Source organism: Falco naumanni, chromosome 15, assembly GCF_017639655.2.
Source record: "Falco naumanni isolate bFalNau1 chromosome 15, bFalNau1.pat, whole genome shotgun sequence".
Classification (NCBI taxonomy): Eukaryota; Metazoa; Chordata; class Aves; order Falconiformes; family Falconidae; genus Falco; species Falco naumanni.
This window is the reverse complement of record NC_054068.1, coordinates 18236063-18257482: the sequence shown is the minus strand read 5'-3', so window position 1 is coordinate 18257482 and position 21420 is coordinate 18236063. Positions and strand designations below refer to the sequence as shown.

The following is a 21420-nucleotide window of genomic DNA, read 5'->3' as shown; positions in this document are numbered from 1 at the left end:
ATGTCTTACTAAAGTAACAGAAATTAATCTGCCTTCCTTACTTGAAGATTTGCAATGTAACCAGAATTTAATTCTCTTAATTTAAAAAAGAACAACAAAACCCCAGCATCTTTTTTATCTATTTCCCATTATTAAATTGCCAGCATAAGCAGATGAGGATAACTATGCCGTCTAACTTGGACTTGCAATACAGGTCAGGTGGAGAGAGATGCCCCGCTCAAGAGTAGATTCAGAGCATCTTTGAGTTTGCTGCTTTGAAGAAGCTTACCTCTCACTATTCAACATCTAGGAAGCTTAGTGAAATTAATTTTCTCATCTTCTCAGTAGGCATCTGAAGTTAGATGGTATGAAAAATAAACTCCTCTTCTTCCATGCACTGCAACAAGAAGGTACTGAAGACAAAGCCTATCACCTTCTGGAGGACAAATGATGGACAAAGAGATTCTTTAAGTGATTTATTTTATAAATGTCAGTAAATTAGCAAATACATAACACAAACATCACTGCATATCTCACAGTGTTATATAAACAGTCCTTAATAAAATTTACATGTAGTAGTACTAAGTAAGCAAGCAGCAAAAATATTCTAATAAACTGGTTTGCAAATATACATATTTGAGAGAATGCCAATCTGATAAATAGTTTTTAAGTTTTCTCACTTTAAAGACATGTCAGCCTAACAAAGCACACAACTTGTTAATAATTTTACTGTTAATCCTGAGACAAAAAAGGAAAGAAAGGGCACCAGTGGATAGAAGAGAAAGAACAGCAACGGAAGAACTGTGGAATGCTTTGATAATGTTTGGGTAATAAATTATTAGGATGCTCGTCAAAATAACTAGAAAAGTAGTGCTCTCAGTAAAGTACTACCAGACTACCAAATAGGTACCAGACAAAAGTGCTAACAGGTGCATAACCAGCATTCCAGTTTGTTCCAGCAATGCATCTTCACCTTAAAAAACAGCACCCCAATACCCACAGGGTATTTTCTTACGAGTTTACTAGTAGAGCAGTCATACCACCTTGTGGGGTGCACAGTGGACACACTTCAGATAGAGCTAAATGAGTGTGGATTGTATAATATTACATCGTATCTTACTATCTGCATATTCTCCATGGAAAAATTGAATAGCGCCAATAAAATTTACCTCTCCCATTGAGACCTCAGGGACTTGCAATGTAACTAAAAGATTCACTGCAAAGTTTAATCAAACATTAGAAGGCCTGAAAGATCTCTGTTACATGAGATGTATTATTGTATGTTATGCAACTAAATAATATGTTAAATATGACATGAGGAGGACAGATTCCAGCTCCATGATAAGAGAAAAAGTTCTACGAGAGCATCTTTTAATCTGTAAACTGAGCTGATTAACGGGAAGTAATTGAGACACATAGCGATGGAGGATTACGTATGCTCGGTTCCAGTGTCAGCAGTCAGAACACAGCTGCACTTTTGACCCCTGCCTCAGTTTCTCTGTGTAAAGCATCCTAAGATCTTAAGATAAAAAGCCACTTGAAAATATTACTACAATTAGATGTTACATTTTTCAGTGAAGCTTTTGAGCAGAGGACCTTGGAAAATTTCTTCCCATTCCATATACCTTATATGTATATGTACATATATATGTATCCTTGATGGATACAATGAAATAGAAGAAAAATGGAGGAAAAGCTTCTGCAAATATACAGGTGATTTCACTATGTTTGTGTTCTACTTTTTTATGTAGACATTCATCTTCTGCGAGAAACCAAGCTCCTCAGGACGTGCTGGATAGCAACAAGCCCTAGTCATACATGCTTAGTTTCAAAGTTACGTTACTCCTCAGAGGGAGAAATCAATGTATACTATATTAAAAACAATCATCACAGCCCTTTAAATGATTGGATGGTTTAGCTTTGAATGCAATTCAACCTAATAGAGGCTTTAATGACTTTTGACAGATTGTTCCACTGATCAAGGGACATGTACAAAAATAACTGCCTACCAAGCCCTGATTTGATTTTAAGAAAAGAAAACTGAAGGTTAATGGTAAACAGAAGTTGATTGTTCACATTTTCACTGAAATAACTCTATCTGACCTGTTCTTAGAAGCAGTGAAATAAAGGATAATGGGAATCCTATACACCTGACTTTTTACTTTAGACTCTAATCAAGGAGACTAATCAGACCAAGATGTGTTGGCATGAAAGCAAGTATTTGATGATACAGAGGGGGAGGAGAACAACTTTCATGACCAAATTCTGATTTGGCATGGACAAGCACTGTAAAACTGGTGGGCTATTAGAGGATGTACACCATGGCTTAGTACGTCCTCTTCTATCCTGTGAATTATGAATGCTATCTCCAAAGCAACAAGAAGATAAACCATAGTTTTCACGTCATGTGTGAAGTGCTTGCACCCAAACATCAGCGTTTTAATGTGGTAATTTTATCAGTTATTTGTTGGCTTTTATTTGAGATGTTACTCAGCCAGTTCCGCAGCCTCACTAAGTACGGTCTTTTTTCAGTCGTATAAATTATCTTCTCTTGTTCAATGAGTGCCCCCAGGCTAAGGTGAAGAGGACATATGGCTGTAAATGAAGACGCAAGCCCAGCCACATTGAAGGCAACGAGTCTCGGTTTGGGCTGGCAAGAGAAGAGCAGAGGCTCCATTCAGGATTCCCTGGGCACTCGCAGGTGGGTGAGGAGACAGCCAGCACCGGGCAGGTTGGGAGTCCTCACCAATATTGAATGTTGGTGGTTTTGCCCGAGTCTTTCATCACTAGCTGACAGCTCCCACCCTCTACTGCCAGGTTAGTGCAGGGCTGAGCTTGTCGCTCTGCCGTGGGCAGTGCAGTGCTGCCTTGTTTCAGCCAAGGCACCTCGCTGTGAGCACTGTTCTGTTTGTTTGTCTGACCCTTCCCCGCAGCAGCTCGCCATCCCGCTGGGATCGTTCGGAAGATGAGCTGCAGCAACTTCCATCTCAAACGGGAAACAGATGCTGTGTGGAGGTACTCAGTCCATGGAGGTGTAGCAGGATAGTGGCGGAGGTTGAAGCTGGGGATCAGGGTTTCTCCTGCCTGTGCTACAGTGGAACAACTGCTCTTCCCAGCCCGCTAACCTTAGTGCAAGAAGACAGTGGTCGGCTCCTAGCAGAAAGCTGAGGACCAGCTGTCGGGGGCACAAGGAGGGTTAAGGAGCCAACATTAACTTTGCACCAGGTGGTAACAATTAAGGGGGAGATCCTGACCTGCACTGTACATGTTACTGCTCAATGACTCCCATATGGGTTCAGTTAATAAAGTTGTGGCCTTGAGAAAGCTCATCCCTTGTATCTCATCTCATCTCTCTTCCCCTCCTCTCATCCCAGCTTGGAAATCAGCTCCTGGGCTAGTTTAATCTCTGTTACGTTAGCCCAAATTCCACTGCATGGACTATCGGCATGACACTACTATAACTGAGAAAGGAGCAATGGCTGCTCTTAACACACTATAATATTTAAGCCATCTATCATGATGGATTTCAGTATTCTTTTAATTTCCTTTTTTTTGGGGTTTTTTTTTTGTTATGGCACTGGAATACCTGAATCTGTCCCACAGCATTAAGAAGTCCAGTATGATTTTTAAGCACATCTTGCATCATCACAAGTGGAACTAAAGCTATACTTGGATGATAATAAGACAACTGATTTGGATATTTATTATGTTGCATGTTACCCATCCTGGACAGTCTCCAGCTGGCAATTCCTCATGACATTCTTATTTACACTTTAGATAACCAGAATCTACTGTAAAGCTTAGAGCATGAGCATGATGCCTTCAAAATCTACTGTACTGCGATTAATATTTTTTATTTACATAACCTTTTAAAAGGAAGAAAGGACCTACAGGATAAAGTATTTTCATATACAGAGATATGAATAAAGCATTACAAAAACATTTCTAATTATATTGCATAACACAGCAGTTTTCTATCAAATACTTAAAAACGGCCTTCACCTTTCATCCCCCAAATCACAGAAACAATGAAATTTTTCATTTTCTGCCAACATTTTCTTTCTATCAGTGTAAAACCAACTCTGTATCAGATTTTTTAAAGAAAGCCCTTGCCTCAAGCATTTCATTTGTATTGGTTCCATGTTTAGTCAGTAGCTTTTGTAAAACTGATGAATATTGTCTAAAGGCAAGTGCAGACAGGCAAACAGATCTGTATCTTCTGCAATCCATTTAGCCTGACACACACGTGCAAGCGAACTATTTTACCTTAATTCTTTCATGGCTGATGAAAAGTAAATGTAAGCAAAGTCGTGAACTTCACCATTTAAAAAGAATCACCGAACCTAATGTTAGAAGCTAATTTATGCTCTCACCTCTTCCCTGAAAAACACTGACCTTGGTCCTCGTGCCTCTGGAGCACCCAGACTTGGCAAACAGTTGCTATACACAGAACAGCGATCAGAGGCTGTGTCTTTCAGCTCATCCTAAATGGAAATGGGTTATCTAATGCTGAAATATGCATTAGATATTCATATATATGAGGAATATATATAATGAATAATAATGCTAAAATATCATGAGCTGTACTATAACTATTTGAATAAAATAAAGAAAACTTCCAAGTATTTGTCTGCTTTTAGTACGTAATCCAAACACAACAATAATTTACACTTGATCTCTCCATTGCTTTAATAGATCTTTACCTGTAACCATGTTCTCCCTTTGGGGTACCCTTTGGCATTACTACATGCTTCAAACAGTTCCATCCACTTTACTTATGTCTTTGCTATCAGCTCCTGCGGGTTTTGGAGATATGAAATCTTCTTACACTTCTGTACTTCAGCTGAACTCAATCAAGTTATATCCATTTAGGACATACATACGGATATACTGGACTGCCACACAGAGCATTAGTCCCCTTTAACCACTTGATTATTGGGATTTTGCCAGCGAATCCTAGGTCTTAGCCATTCCAAAGGTGTCCATGTGTCTATGTCATTGCCATCCATGGCTCAAATGAGTGCTATCTGACTGCATCAAGGCTAGTACTAGTTCAGCTAATTTAGTAGCTTAAATCTTCAGCACAGACAAGACGTGGAATCATGTATTTTTAAAAATTCTATTATTGCTGCCAGCAGTCTCCTAATACAAGAAAAAACCCAGTGGTTTTTCTTCACTACCGCTGGAAATAATTATTTGCCAATCATTTTTTTATAGCTGTGCCTCCACTTCAGCTAAAAACTACAACGTTGATGTGCCTTCTCTACCCTTTATGGCTGTCAGATTCATTTCAATACTGTGATCCCCACGGTTTCTAGCAGCGCTTAATTAAACACAAAATAATCATAAAGTAACAGCATAAACAAACAATCCCCTCAAATGCTGCATTAACAGTGTTACATCATTAGCTTGTTTGAATTCATCTTGCTCATTTCCAAAGTAATATCTGTTTCTGTGAGAACTGCCTTTTCAAAAGCAGAATTCCCACATCTTCAGCTCGTTTTTCTCTAAGTGATCTCCAAAGTAAACAGCATTTAGTGTGGCATTAATCCAAATATATGCTATTTGCCCACTGGTAAAGCCAGCTTTAGCTAGTGCAGGAAAGAAAAAGCTATGCCCACAACAGGATTTCCAAATGTTAAGAATTAGGTGGCACAAGAGACAAAGGACAAATGTACGGATCAAGGGTACAACATACTCAAACCTGCTTTAAATAGTAATTTATTCTTCAGAGACTCTTTACATCCTACAGGGTGGCTAACAGCTTTTGCAGAGTGAAATGCTGGATGCAGGTCTTTCTACTTTTGCTGGCCTAGCTACGTCAAAGGTGTTAAGAGGTACAATCTCTACTCGATATAATTGTCCTGGCAAAAGCTGGTAGGTGTGGACACAGTTTTATACCACTAGAACTGAATTTTTGCTGGCACAGCTTCTTTAGCTCCAGGGAGGTCTGGCATATGTTATACTGTCACAAGTACAATTTTTGGCGGTACAAGCCCCATCCACACAGGGAGCACGCTGCCAGTACAGTATACTGGTATGCTCTGGGTAAGCCTGGCCTCAGCAGTCATTTTAAACATAAGATTAACACAGGAGGCACATTCATTTCTTGGTGGCAACGTCAAGCTCTGAGTCTTACTGGTTTCTTTTGTAGTGGTAATACAGACTGAGTGCTGTTTCACCATAATATGATTTGTTTCTGCTTTTTATGACAAAGGCGTACACCAGCTCAAGTTAAAACAGCAACTTAACCAAATGAAAAATCTCTTTTATTCAGGAGCACCCTGCATCATCCAATGTAGAACGGTTCTTTTTTATAGCATGTTACTACAAAACAGATCACAAACAGCCTAGTTTCTCAGAGTCTTCTGGTTTTGCTCTCCTACAGCTCACTAGGTCAACACAGATGCTGCGGTGCTCCGTATCACACAACCGAAACATAATCTGTCAGGGGACCCCACACCCCAAATGGAAACCCCTACTTAGGTCTGTCAGCTCTTTAGACAATGCGGTGAGAAATCTGGCCTCAGAACAGGATTCACAGCAAGCAGAAACAAAGTAATGGTTAGGAACCAACCTCTGAGCTCAGGGAGCCCAGGAGGTGCAGATCCACGTGGGAAATCTCCCCCAGTACTACTCAATTGCCATGAAGAACAGCACAAAAGTCTTGGGATCTGCATCAGGACACTCCCCCACAGCTCCTCCTCTGAAAAAATGCTCCAACAAGGAGCCAGCCATTGCAAAAAGGACATTCTCCACCATCTGCTGCACCTCTGTGTTAGTGGATGAAGAAATCAGAGCTCTATTCTGAAGGCATCCAGCAGGCCCACCCCGAGCGGGGTCTCACCAGGATGCCCAGAATCATGGATCCTGCCTTGTCACAGATGTGAGCTATGCCTTGCGCTGCTCAAACCTGCCAAGCCAGAGGCAATTCCAGGCACTCATGGAAGCGGAAATTTAGATGCCAAGGGAACTTGTGGAAACAGGGATATCCATGGGCTGTAGGGTCAACGGGAGTTAGAGCAGAGAAGGAAAGATCTGAGGCTGGTAGTGTGGACCTCAGGGCTCCAAAGCCACCTGTTTCTGTAGATTTGGGGCCTGTTTTTTTTAAATTATGAGGTAGCAAAGGTACCATGTGGAGCCCAGTAAAATCTGCACTGATGCATAAAATAACACCTGATCAAGGAATCATAAAGCTGAAAAGATTTATGTTGGACTAAAACGCTTCTCTCCAAATGACGAGCATCAATAATTCTAGGCTGGAAGGTCACTTGTTATTCAACCCACTGAACAAGATTTTGTAGATTAGCAATTACTTCTTCAAGATCATATGGCAGAGGCATATTACATTCATCATCTGTCCAGAAGGGACGGCATTCTGGTTTCTGGTCTTCTGGCAAGCTCTCTGCCGCTTCTGACTGGCATCTGAAAAGAAAGGTAAGAAGATGAACTACTTAAGTAAAACTGTATCAAGAAACTGAATACTCAGCGAGGATATATTTGTGATTAATTTAAAGAGAGAGATGATAATAAAAAAGAAATACCCCATCTTCTGACCAAATGGATTGCTCATTTCCAGTGAAGTTGATTTCTGTTGTAGGCTTTCTGTTTTCTATAGGGATTTCTCAAAAAGCCAATCACAGAGAAAACTCAGTTAGTGTACCTTTATATGGTGAATTATTTTTTCATTATCTCAGCTGTTATTTAAAGTATGTGATTAAACCATTATCAGATTTAAATGTTTGCCAGTTTCCAATGTATTACTAGATTATTGAGAAAGATTAAACTGAATTTACTGCATTAAGGTCAGGGGGGATAGATTAAACAATATTAAAGAAGCCGGACTAGCATTGTAGATTCCGGAGATTTACAAGTGTATCAACCTGCTTAGCTCTGAAAAAGGCAATATAAAAAGAGAAAATTCTATAAAGATAAATGGAAATGGAGGTTAATAACAACTTCCAATGATGAATAGGTGGGCAAAACTTCAATAAAATTAAATTAAGAGGTTAGTGTATGTTAGTCCCCAGAGAAAATGTTTAAATTACAGTGTTTTTTATTAAATGGATTATTCATCAATACTAGTGAAGTCTAATTATAATATTCAACTGAACTGCAGCCTGCAGAGGAAAGTTTTATGTGGCAACCATCACATCCCTTAAGATTAGGGTGTAATACAACATGCTGCATCAAAAAAATTGTCACAGTGCAAGGACGATTTCTCCCCTTCTCTTTTCCCCTCCCCTCAAACAATTTGCATGTTGCTGATTAATTAGTTAACATTTGCAATGTGGCAAGACAAAGGAAAACGCTAAGCACCACTGTAGTTTTGGAATATACTGCAGGTCTACATAGGTCTTTGGAGGAAAAAGGCAGATTGTAGAAATACACCTTTAACTCTTGGAAGACATTTTTTAAAATTCATGTTCTGTAAAGCACATAATTACTGCAACAATTTAAAAGTTGTTTTAAATGTATATGCGTCTTTCATCTCTGTAAAACGAACTCTAAAAACATGGACACATGCAACTTCCTTGTCTACATCGTCGGCCTTCTGGAGGGGACTGTTTCCAAATGAAAGATGCCTTCTTCTCTTGGGAATTATTAATGGCAGTGTAATCCCCATGAGAAAACATACTTCAGCTTTACACCCATGTTGGTGTGTGGTTAATTGCCGCACCAGCATCCTGGGCACTCAATCCATCGTACATTACACTACAAGGACAGTATTAACACATAACATTCCAATATATCTTCAGCTCTCCACATCAGCCCCTGATAATAGCATCTGTTAACATGCACTAAGTACTATTATGTAGCACATCACTTCATAAATAATAAGATTAGCCGACCTCAGGGCCCTGGGAAGAGTAATGTGTTTAAATGTTCTCATTATTTATTTAAAACAAGAATTAAAGGAACAGAAGCTACTTGTGACAATCCTCTTAGCATAAATATTAAACTGTTTGCATTGATAAGCTGCACTGTACAGAATAACAGAGGATTTGTTTTGCCGGCTGCTTTATAATAGTTGTTAGAGCAAATGCAGTTTAGTGTATGAGTTCTGAGAAGTACTTAACTGATTGTGCCATCATGTTCTGAAGACATTTTCCAAATTATATAAAGGAACAGGAGAAAATTAATATGCAGGGGAAGCTGAAACTAATTACAGCATAACTCTATAAGGCTTTAAAAATCTTGCTTTATTTTCTGTCTTGGCACAAAATAATATGCTCAGTTTGCTGCGTAGTATAAGATATTCCAGTTAAAGCATTTCAATCTAAAAATGGATAAATTAACCATGTAGAGATTATTGCAGATGACAAATCAAGAAGCGCAGTCGGTAAATACTGCAGGCGTGTTATGTGGTCTGCAAAACTCAAATCATAACAATAAACATCCTCTCCCTCGCACATCTGCTATTAACAGCAGAGCTCTCACTGAGAGGAAAAACATACCAGCCCTTAGCCTCCTCACCATTTCAGAGTCCGTTTTTACCCTTTGTGTCCTCTTTTTTCCCCCTTGCTCTTGCACATAAACGGATAGACCAGCTTTCCCCTCACATCTGAGGCTCAGGCATCGGTGTTGCCATAAATGTAGCTGCAGCGATGGCCCTGCCATGGCTGGACAGCCCATCAGCAACTATTCTCATCGTGCTTTCCCTTCTCTGCTTTTCTTTCCAGCGGAGCCACCTCTGAAAGGTCACCCCACAACGAATTGTGTGCCCAAACTTCCAGGCACTCATGCGCTTGGGAAGTTTTAGCCATATCGTGTTCCACGTGAGGGATTAGAGGGATAGAAGTGTGTCAGGTCCTCAGAATTCCTGCACAAATCTGATGACATAAATGCATCAGTGCATAATGCAAAAGTGTAGAAAAGGGGAAAGCAGTGCCACAATATTGCAAGTTCTGCAAACCCGTAGCTCCTTCATCTTTCTCTCCAGGGTTTCTATTGCTTTGCTTTCTATCACTAGCAAGAACAGCAGCGAACATTACATTTTTACATTTTCCAAGTCACCTATTTTGACCAAAATTGCAATCCCTTGTGCTGGACCTGCTGCCATCAAAGTCAGCTCAAGTTGCTCGTATTTCATATGTAAAGATACGGGGCTGTGTTCTGAGCAGCCATCGCTGCACCTAGCAGTTCATGAAGCAATTCACCTGAGTGGCATCCACAAGCTCGGACGCAGTCACCCAGATATGTGCTTTCTGACTCAGAATTAAGAACAGTCCCAGTCCTTTCCAGAGGATTATATTACTATTTATTTTAATAAATTTCTGTGGGAGAAATTGTTCCTACAGTGGTCTTTAACTTACAGCAGAGTAACAGAAGATCCTGCAAAAGGACAGCAACATTTTTAACTGAAGCAGAACAATCAAAGGCACTTAAATAATTGCACAAAACTGTTTCAAAATCCTTTGTACCTGGGAAAAGATAGCTAATGTAAGTTAGCAATGATCACTTGGGATAAACAGAAATTCTGTCTTTTCCCAGATACAAAAGAATTTATGAGGTTCCACGTGGGAAACACTGCAAACATCAAAGTACGGTGGTAGTGGGAAAGTGCCAAGATTTATAATATTTTAAGTTAGCTAAAATATTAAATATCAATAAACCCCTGTTATAATAAAGTCAAACCTCCGAAAGAGAGCAGATCTAATCTGTGTACATCGCATGCACAGAATGTGTTGAGTGGAAATAACACATGCTCTGAGATACAGAACAGATGCCAAGTCAAGGGACGCCTTTCATACCTTATTTGCAGCGGGAGAGCAGAAAAACTGCTATGATATATTTCAGAGCAATTTAGCTCAAACACCTTGATAATAAATGTTCACCAACATATTATAGAAAGGATGATTTGTCTAAAGATGTGCAGCATGCACAAAACTCCACGGTCCCTACTTTCTTGCTAGAACAATCAGGACCTGTGCCAGTTACAATTAAAAAAGCCCGTTTTTAAGGAAGTTAGTTTCTGTTGCAGTGCACATTCTCACTACCCCTCCTCTGTAAACTTCACAGATTTTTGATCCCCTTCTTGACTATTTTTACCAAATGGACTTTGCTCATTAATATTTACCCATAGCTGTATATTAATATAATCTCAACTAAGTCAGCACAAACATTTATGTGACTGGATGACTATCTGTAGGATAATATATGATAATTTCCCTTGGAAGGTGGCTACTTTCACTGTAGGCAGGTGAACATTCACTGAGACAGACAGTTGCCTGGTTATGGTCCCCTGGGCTACACTAACATTTTGATGATCAGGGTGTCAGCTACATTAGAGGACACTGATCATGATGCTAAAATTAACCAAGCTAGCTAAAGTGTGTGTTAATTATGAGTATGCAAGCAGTCAATAAAAGGTTAATGCAAAAGTCAAAGGAGAAATTTATTTCAGTATTGCATCATTCTACTGACTAAATGACTAACATTATGCTTTGTTTTTAATCAATATATTTTACAGTAATGCATGAGCAATTGATTTGAAAAACAGTCTTATTTCTAACTGTTAAGTTTTGCAACTATTAAGTATCAGTATACTTCAAACACTTTTTTCAGAGCAGGTATTTTTTTTGGTCTGTTGTCAGGAACAGGAACGCATATGAGCTAGGAGGCCTCGGGTTCTGCTGCTGAATGTGATTAATGCAAATAAGAATTACTACCTAGGAACCTAAATAAGGTGCTGTGAATTAGGGTCCCTGGATTCTATTGCACTGTTTGTCTACTCCACAGAAGTGTAGTCAAATCAGATCAATAGGGGTCAATTTGTGGCTCAGACTGCACAGGCGTGTTAAGAGTGAGGAGATGACATGAACAGTCCCGTTTCCTAGATGGTACTAATTTAGCTGCCTACGCCTGGCAGCCCAAGGACCAATGGAGATCACATGGAAGTTCATAAGGTAAGTCAAAGAGCAGGGGTCTGGCCATTTTCCCCATGGACTGATATGGTCAGAAAGGGAGGACGGAATATTTGCTCTACATGTACAGAAGTACACACTCACGCACACATGTTTACTCCAGCAGTCCTGAGATTATTGCATTTTATATGAGAGTTATTTCCTCCCTCCATTCATGCTAGAATAAAAGTGTTATTGAGCTGCTATTCAGAACTTCAGAGCATCATTTCTAACAACGGCCCAGGTCAAACCAGCATTTGGACCACCCTACTAAGCCAAATCCATTCATTAAAACCGTGCTGATGTTGGTTAAAATGACACAACACTGGTAACAGGGATGCTGTTCTGAGTAAGAGTAATAGCAGCAGCTTCTTTAGACAGCATCTTGCATTCTTAAGTTTCACAATGACTTTGCAAATTTAGCTCTAATAAAAAATGGGTTACTATTGCTCCGACACAGAGCTCTGCTGTGGGAACACAAATCCTGACAGTGCAGGTACCTGGTACACCGAGGTTTGCTTGCAGGTTTGGATTTGTTCATCCTTGTCCTTCAAACCTTTCCTCTGCCTGGAAATTATTATGCAAACTATGTGTAGTTACTCTAATCTCAGCGTTAGGATTATCCCATGTCATTTCAAGCTGACATTCTTAGTTGCCAGAGCATGTACAAGAGAGTACAGTGCATTCCCAGCAATCTGAACTGTTATGCAAAGCGCAGAGAAAAGATGAGATTACATATATGAGAACAATTACTCAAATCAGCCTTGATTTTTCTTTTTTCTGAATAGTGTTTCATCGACAGGTATGATGACAAACCTACTTCTGCTGCTGAATGCGTCACAATTAAGACCCAATACCACTTCAGTCAAAGTTGAAACTTCCAGTGATTTCAAGAAGGCAAAGATTTCAATCCAAATGCTTTTCCGGAAACCACTCAGAATAGACATGAGCTAGTAAGCATAATAATAAAAAGGATCCAAAAGAAACTATGGAAGGAATGAAATACACTGAATATAGTATCTCAAAGTGAAATTTAGCAAGGGATACTCCACTTAGATTTTTTATCCATTTAAAATGGTGGTTAAATTACTGGCACTGTAGGTCAGCTAATACAATGCGGAGTAACAAGATGTGACGTTCTGTAACTTCAGAGTTGCCACAGAAAGAAAAAAAAAAAATTACTTTTATCAATCTGAATTGCTCAGTAAAGCACAAAAAATTCTACTCCAATTGGTGCTGTGAACAGACATTCTCCTTTACCTCTGGACATGGATAGGCTATTGGGATAAAGTCCCTAAAAAGGATTGAAAAAGTCACCCCATTAAAAGAAGAACTGAGCTTTCATTTATCTTCATGAAAAATTAAAAGGTGGAGGGGATAACCGTCACTCACGATAAAATGGAGTGGCGGTGAGTAATCTGAAATGCAGCTGCTTTCCAGTCGAGTGCCCTTTGCAGCGTCAGCAATAACAGAAATTACAAGGTGCCTAATTTTAAGTTTTCTTCTAGTCCAGGCACCTGTTTGGTCACAGTACCAGCTAAGAAGCGAAAATTTCCAACCACTGATGAAGGTTTGAGGCCATCGCATAGAGCGCTGAGAACAACCTTTGGCCTAGATCCATTTGTCAGCTTGCCCATTACATCCCAGTGGTGGTCACCACTGACCAGTTCAGAGCTTCTGGCCTCTGCCATCAGGCGTGGGGCACCTGAAGCCTGCCTTGCTGCTCCCTGGCCACATGGAACAACACAGGGGTCAAGTGGCGAGGGTGACTACACATGTCCTACCTCAGGCAACGCTGCTCGGGCGGTAGCGTACCCAGAGTCGAATTCCAGAGCTCAGCACAAACCCAAGACAGCTGTAGGAACGGACGGAACAAAAGGTGCTGGGTTTCAGAGGTATAAGGTGGCTCCCTCACCACTTGGGAGAGCGGGGACATTGTTCTCAGACAACGATGAAAACAAACACGGTTGAAAAAAATGGCAACTCTCTCACTGGGAGCAGAAAGTGAAATAGCCCTCGTGTCACTGGTGCCCTCCTCCTGCACGGACACAACTCCAGCTTGGATCAGCTATATCAGGGGAAACCACTCCTACGCTCTCCCAGGAGCACTTTTTCTGGAGAACTAATCCAAGACATGAGATGTACACAGGGAGCTGGAGCTAAACTCTTTTATAGTTCAAAAATGTTGAAATCTTGACTTCTGGTTTGGCTTGTTTTAGAGGAGATAAAACGTAAAAAAATAATGAGTATTTCAGCTGGAACTTCACCAAAATTTAAGGGTGTTCGGAAAATGGGCATTAGTTAATCGTAGAATCATTTAGCTTGGAAAAGACCTTTAAGATTATTGAGTCCAACCGTTAACCCAGCACTGCCAAGCCCACACCACCACACCGTGTCCCTGAGCACCACGTTTACACGTTTTTTAAACACCCCCAGGGATGGTGACTCCACCGCCTCCCCGGCAGCCTGTGCCGATGCCTGACCACCCTTTCGGTGAAGAAATTTCCCCCCACACCCAACCGACCCCTCCCCTGGCGCAGCTCGAGGCTGTTCCCTCTTGTCCCGTCGCTTGTTCCCTGGGAGCAGAGACCGACCCCTGCCCACCCCCTCCTGTCAGGTACTTGTAGGGAGCGACCAGGGCCCCCCTGAGCCCCCTCCTCTCCAGGCTGAGCCCCCCCAGTGCCCCCGGCCGCCCCTCCGAACCTGGTGCTCCGGCCCCTTCCCCACCCCCGCTGCCCGTCCCTGGGCACCCCCAGCCCCTCTGCGTCCCCCCTGCCCTGAGGGGCCCAGAACTGAGCCCAGGGCTCCAGGGGCGGCCGCACCAGCGCCGAGTGCAGGGGGACGGTCACTGCCCCGGCCCTGCTGGCCACAGCGTTTGGGATCCAGGCCAGGGTGCTGCTGGCCTCCTTGGCCACCCGGGCACACGGCCGGCTCACATGCCCCATTACGACACAGGGTTAGGGGGTAATGTCTTCTGATCTCTACTTCAACTTTTAAACATAATCAAACCAATAATTTACAAATCCCTCACTTGGTATTATGATGAACTTTCATAATTTATAACCTAAAAACTGTTTACTGGAAAAACACAGGATGGAGAAAATATAAACACACTAAAAAATAACAATACAAAAGATATTTTCTTTATATGGCTATAAATGCTTTGCCTCTATCACCAAAAAAATCTATTTTCTCATGCTAAAACTTTTTAAAACTTTTGGAATTTTGAAAGCTAGTGAGTTCAGTCTAAACCTTAAACCAGAGATTTTCTTAGCTTTTTTGATTATCTGATCAGAAAGTTGTCAGCCTTGGCACAGAGTATTTCTTTCAGTTGTTCCATGCTTGTCCCTACTGTGATTCTGCAGAACTAAAACCTTCCCAGGTTTACTCAGCCTTTTAAGAGCAAAACAAATTACATCAATATTTGACTTTGCAAACCAGATTTCAGAAGTACTGGTCCCAAACAGGCAGTGAAATGAAGTGGCCAGATAGAAAGACAGCAGTGCTCCGTTCTTTTGAATGTTCCCAAGTTCCCAGAGTGTTCCCAAGGAGTCTGTCCCATTGACATTGTCACTGCTGATGTTCTTTCATGTGCTGTAACTGGAGTGTGCCCAGCCGCAAGTAATGGCTGAGACCAGGGCTGTATTTATAGGAGGGACAAAATGAGTTTGTTTCCAGGTAAGAAATTTGAAAAGACAATGCCAGATTTAGAAAAGGGATGGAGGCAACAATACCAGTTAAATTTTAATCCATGGAAAACACATGTATCAGCTGTACAAATATGCAAGTACATTACACATGATGGCATGTTGGAAGATCTTTCCTGTCTGCCTTTTTCAAAAGTTGGTGATGAGTTGTACTACTGATGCATTTGGCCCTCACTACAGAACCAAAGTTAACAGTCACCAGCCCAAGAGCTTTACGCCTCCAAAGTCAGCTCTTCCATTGGAAATGAGGATTCTGCTAAAATATCCTGAGGCATCACTGGAGACATAGTAGGATAGCCTGAAAACAGCCGGTGTCATCCTTGTGTGTACTTCTACCCAGTGAATCTATAACAGAATCCATCTTTCTTCCCTGGCCTGCAGAGTGCATTTTGCTGTTCCACAGGGAGGCAGGAGAGAGATCAATGAACCTGACACTAAAGAGGTTTAAGTGACAGTTCCGTGAACTTGAAAATGCCAGTTTCTATTATTAGTCAAATTGTAAATCAGGCAAACATGAGAAAAACTCAAATTGTTAATGCCTTCCAAATGTTGAAATAGCAGCAACCAAAGCATTGGTGGAGTCCAACTGCGAAGGGTTTTCAAGTGGTGCACCAACGTGTTTCACACATATTTGTAGAAATACATGAAAAACTCACAAAACTATATTTAAAGAATGTTTTGCTTTGCCTTAACTCCAGAGAAATTAAAATAAATTTTCAACTTTTTTTTGGCTACAATATTAATTAAAATCTGTAAAAATACACTTCAGTCTTTCAAAACTATTTAGCTGACAAACCATGGGAAAGGATAAAGATTTGCTGCACAGTATCTTCAGCTGCAGAGTGGGGATTGTAAAACAAAGCCCCAAAACCTCAGCGACCTTCCAGCTTTGGGCAGAAAGAACGGAAGGAAAGAGGACACCAGAAGCTCCTTTCTCTGCTATATTAATCTCTACTGTGGGTGAATAAATAAACAGAAATCTACCCAAAAGACACCTCTGATGAGATTACCAATGACCTTCCTCACCGTGTCCACTGATTCCACCCTACCAAAGGGGTAGTAGTAGTAGTAATAGTAGTAATAGTGCTGGTAGTAGTAGACAGCAGTGTAGCAACCGTAATGCCACTGAGAAGAGCGCAGGCATCGGATGCATGATGTAAACTTGACTTCTCCAGACAGAGCTTTTCCTCTGCTTTGTGGCCTCTGTCCAACAAACCTAGAAACTGTCCATGAGAAAATCAGCATGCCTCCTATTCCCACAAGAGACCAGTAGTGTGGGGCAGCCTCCATTCCATGTTTGTTCGATTTTTTAATTAAGAAACATCACTACTCTCTAGAAAGTGTAGGGGGTAGGGAAATCCCCCAGAGAAACACTGAATAAATAACATGGCATTTGCTGAAAGATGAAGTTTAATCCAATTTAACCTATAGGTCTACAAATTTTTCCCTTTCAGCCCTGCTTCTCAGCTGCTTTTGCTTCCTTTTTTTAGAATAATATGTATACAAGCAGTGTGTCCTGACTGTATGAGAAGCACGTTTATGCATATTTATATACACAGCCCTTTATACCCATACTTGCAAAAAATCCCACCAGTCCAAAAGAGACAGCATTTAAGAGGAAATTTTCAGCACCACAGACATGGATTTAGTTACATACTTTTCATGATCAGCAATGGGATGAGAGTTATTTCCTCTGTGCTGAGAATATTTGGCTTTGACTTCAAACAACGTAGAAATATATCAACCTCAATATAATTTATATTCTCTCCAAAGGAACCTAAAATGCTCTAAGCCTTTGCCGAAGCATCTGATGTTCCAGTCCCCTCTTTTGCACTGTATGATCAGCTTTTATTTCACTTGCAATCCTTGCTTTCCTATGATTTTTTCAGACAAAGAAACAAGATGTCTGCTATATGCTGAGTATAAGCACAGCTGACTTGTTTTCCCCAAAGTATTGATTTTATGCACTTTTAAAATAACTATTTTCATTCTGTTTGCATAATCAGCTGGGGCATTGTTCCTCTACATTTGCAGAAACACAGATGGAATTGCTGATTTGGAGCCTTTGGAGAGATTTTACAGTATTCTCCAGAATCTAAGCTTCTATTAAAATAAGGTTTCAAGCACTTCTGGTTGTGAAGATAGCCTGGACAATGTAAATTGATGCATGGTTATCTTGTTGAGTCCACCGCCAGACAGACAGACGCAATAGCACCAAGGGAGCCGTCAACTTCCCCCACTTATTTTATTGGGTGTTTACGCGGGGCCAGATGCTCCCCTCTGTTGCGCAGAACGGTGTTAAATGACTGAGAAAAAGAGAGGAAAAGGAAATGGAAATAAAAACCAACAAAGAGGAGAAAAGGAAGTCTCTGCAGCCTGCTTCCCAGGGGGCTACAGATGCCCTCCCTTGCCAGTATTAGTCTGCTGGGAGATTTGGGGCTGAGCCATGCATATGGCACAAAAGACATGGTATTTTCTGAAAGAATGCCACCCGAAAAGTTAATGATGCTTCCACCATCACTCACTGTTCCACTTTATCTTTTGCACTCCTTTTATGTGGATGTCATACAGCCCAAGGAAAAACGTAAACACAAGGTGGTTTTAGATGACATCCTGCAGGAGGATGGCTCTTCCATGTAAACAAATCCCATTTCCCAAAGAACTTCAGGGTCTGCAGGCTCTGCCCTTCTGAATTCTGCCCTGAAATGCCCTCCTTGTTGATTGTGCATTTTTCCATAAGGCAACTTTTCACCTTAATAAAAATCAAGTGCTGTATGCCAAATCCCTATTTTGCCATATGCGGAAAGTAAAATCAAAAGAAGCATGACTGAATGCAAATAACAGCAACCACATTACTTGATCCTTAAATCAGACTGGACAGAAACGGGCTATATCTTCTCATCATCAAAGCTGTGTAATCCTCTCAGCCTGAAATGCTTCCTGCACCAGTCATGCCAGCTGCTGCTACAGTCCCCCCTCAGAACCCCACAGCTGCCATGGGGCCGAAGCAAGGTGACACAGAAGGGAGCAGAATGGAACCGCAGAGCCCAGGTATCTGTAGTAACTACTGTGCAAGAAGGACACCGCGTATGGTTTGACATGGAACGGTCCTTTGTGGATGCGAGGTTCTTAGGGAGAGCGGTCACAAGGGGAGAACCGTGCCGCCTGGCTGCCCGCGGGCTCTTACTGAAACACCTGCAGCTCTCGCTACCCTCGGTCCATTTCAGCGCATTTGCATGTTCCATCAGCCAAAAGGAAACGGTGACAGAGCACCAGCGAGCACCGTATGGGAAAGCCAAACCACCACAAGACTAACTGTATCTGCAGACTGAAATTAAGATCTTGCTTCTCACCATAACTTGCGATATAAATACGTATGTGTACTTACATACATCTTTCTCTGTATATATAGATACATACATAGTCACATACATATATGTGGGGCTTATACCATATTTTCTTCGAAGAGATAGGGCCTTGAACTCCTATGTGGCTTAGGGAACAAACAGGGGGGAAAGGAGAAAAAAAAAAAAAAAAAAAGGGTTTACAGTGCTGCAGAACTACATTGTCTTCCCTGTGTTGTGCAACTCGGCTGTAGCCTGCAACCAGAATGTTTATAACATACATTGGAACTAATACTATAAAAGCAATGCAATCCTATGGACCAAAACACAGTTTCCTTTAGGTCAACATGAGGTCAAACAGAAGCAGAAGGGAACAAATAATAGGGAAACGAGAAAACAGATACAAGAAAGGCAGAGACTCTCAAAAAGAGGAAAAAGAAGTTTAGGAATAAACCAAGAAAGCCTCATGGAGCTAATCACATTTCAATCGCTCCAGAATTTCTCCATGGCTGCTGCTTTACTCAGTGATATTTTATGGATAAATCAGTATAAAAATATATCACCAAAAAATTCCAGTGCTGGCAGAGAAACAAGACTTGATGTCCCAGGAAACAGTACAGTACATCCAGGCACAAATACAAATCGTATGGCAACAATATGCTCTGTATGTTTTTCCTCTGCTTCTATAAGTGGAGTAAATCTCTCCGATTACCAAACAAGACCTCAGGATTTCTTCTATTTACCGTTTGCATTTCAAATAACTGGAGACATTATACAGAGATGTTAAATATCCTTTTCTACTTCAATTTGTAAATAACTACCACCACCATCCATGTACAATGCAAATAAATGCTTTTTTTTTTTTTTTTTTTTTTTTTACTTATTTTCAACTGCATTAAGGGAAGAAATTATGTGTAAAAGTTCAGCATCACTATCCTTCCAAATTATGCAATTAATGCAATTCTGCAATACTCTTCATACCAACTAAAATTCCTGTACAGACTGAATGATGATTTAAAGTTACTAGGCAGGAACACACCTTCCCTTATGGAATACGATTGCATTCCAACAATTTAAACGCACAATAAACTACATGCATCGGATCCTGCCCTACTTTCACAGACATTATTTCCATGAATGCCTAAAAAAAGTGGAATATCCTGATGTACAACGTTCTGACAGTGGACTTGAATTCTCTCAGCACCACGAAGACTTATTCTCCCAAGTGAGTGCCAAAACACTACCAGCAGGCAAACCTGAAAATATCTATTGCAACAAACGCATATAGCTCTTCATATTATTTTCTGTGGTGTAAAGAATCATTCTGACTGCAGTATCAATGACTTTAAACCACAGACTAAGACTTCAGACCTTTCGGTTGTGCCAACTCACTTGTTTTATATGCTATGATATATAGTCCTGGCTTTCAGCTATCTCTCACTACTGATGCTTTTGATGCTTTGTTCTCTTTTTACTTTAGGATGGAAAACAACAAATAATGCTGAGTTCCCTTCTTACTCTTGAATTCTTCTGATGTCTATCTTCAGAACTCTTCTAACATCCAATTTATGTCATTCTTTTTCTTTCTTATGCTGTGAATTTGAAACGAAAGAAGGTAACATAATATCATAAGATCTACGGACGACTGAAATGGCCTTCGGAGTAAACTTCAGAGTTACTTGCAAAACTATCTTGCCTCAATAGAAAGTAAAAAATTGCTTTTCGACAGATAATGCAACTACTCTTGAAATTCTTCTTGGATGAAGTTATTGCCATAGGAAACACTCTAATGTTAATAAAGTATATGGTGCCAACGCCTTAAGAGCAGTTCAGGTGGATTATTTTGTTAGTATTTGCAAGGCACAATTCAAACTCATTCTCAAACATTTACATGCTTTCTCTTGACTAACTCTTTATTACCAAATGGCTACAAAACCTGAAGTTTGTTAATGAGAGAAGCTGCCCTCTGCTGTGCTGATTGACCTGCAATGCTACTCTCACATTATTCTGCAATAAAATTCCTCTTAAAACATCGCATCAGAATTCAAAAGACCTCTTCTATTAGTTAATTAAGGACCTGATTCAATCCTCTATCAGTTTTGAGCAAAATGCATAGTCACATATTGAAATCTCACTTAGTTCAGTGGAACTTTCAAATATATTTCAAGTTCTGCACAGGCTTAAAAGCTCACTGTGCAGGGTCCGCAGAGACCAGCTCTACAGCCCTGCTGCATGCACAGCCGTATATGTACACATGATTAACTACAAGTTTTCTCAAGGACCTGAGGTAGCCATCCCACCCCTACCCCAGTCCCTCTCTGTCCTCACGTTTAGTCTCCAGCCCCTGCACTGCACTGACCCCTTCTCTCTAATTCATCACACAACGGGCACGAATCTCCCACGCGTTATCTGAAGTAACGCAGGACTACAATCGTGTAGTAGCAGCACCTTTCCAGGGTTTCTGCCAAGTAACCTACAGAGTCT

At 40.8% G+C, this 21420-nt stretch overlaps 1 protein-coding gene across 1 annotated transcript in view; it reads right to left on the bottom strand.

Moving 5' to 3' along the window:
- Positions 1 to 442: 442 nt before the first annotated feature.
- FTO (FTO alpha-ketoglutarate dependent dioxygenase) overlaps positions 443 to 21420 on the bottom strand; it is a 259706-nt gene continuing 238728 nt past the window's right edge. Inside the window, exon 9 of the mRNA XM_040615246.1 lies at positions 443 to 7404. Coding sequence (XP_040471180.1) covers positions 7254 to 7404 — 151 coding nt within the window. The 3' untranslated portion in view covers positions 443 to 7253. The remainder of the gene's footprint in view (positions 7405 to 21420) is intronic.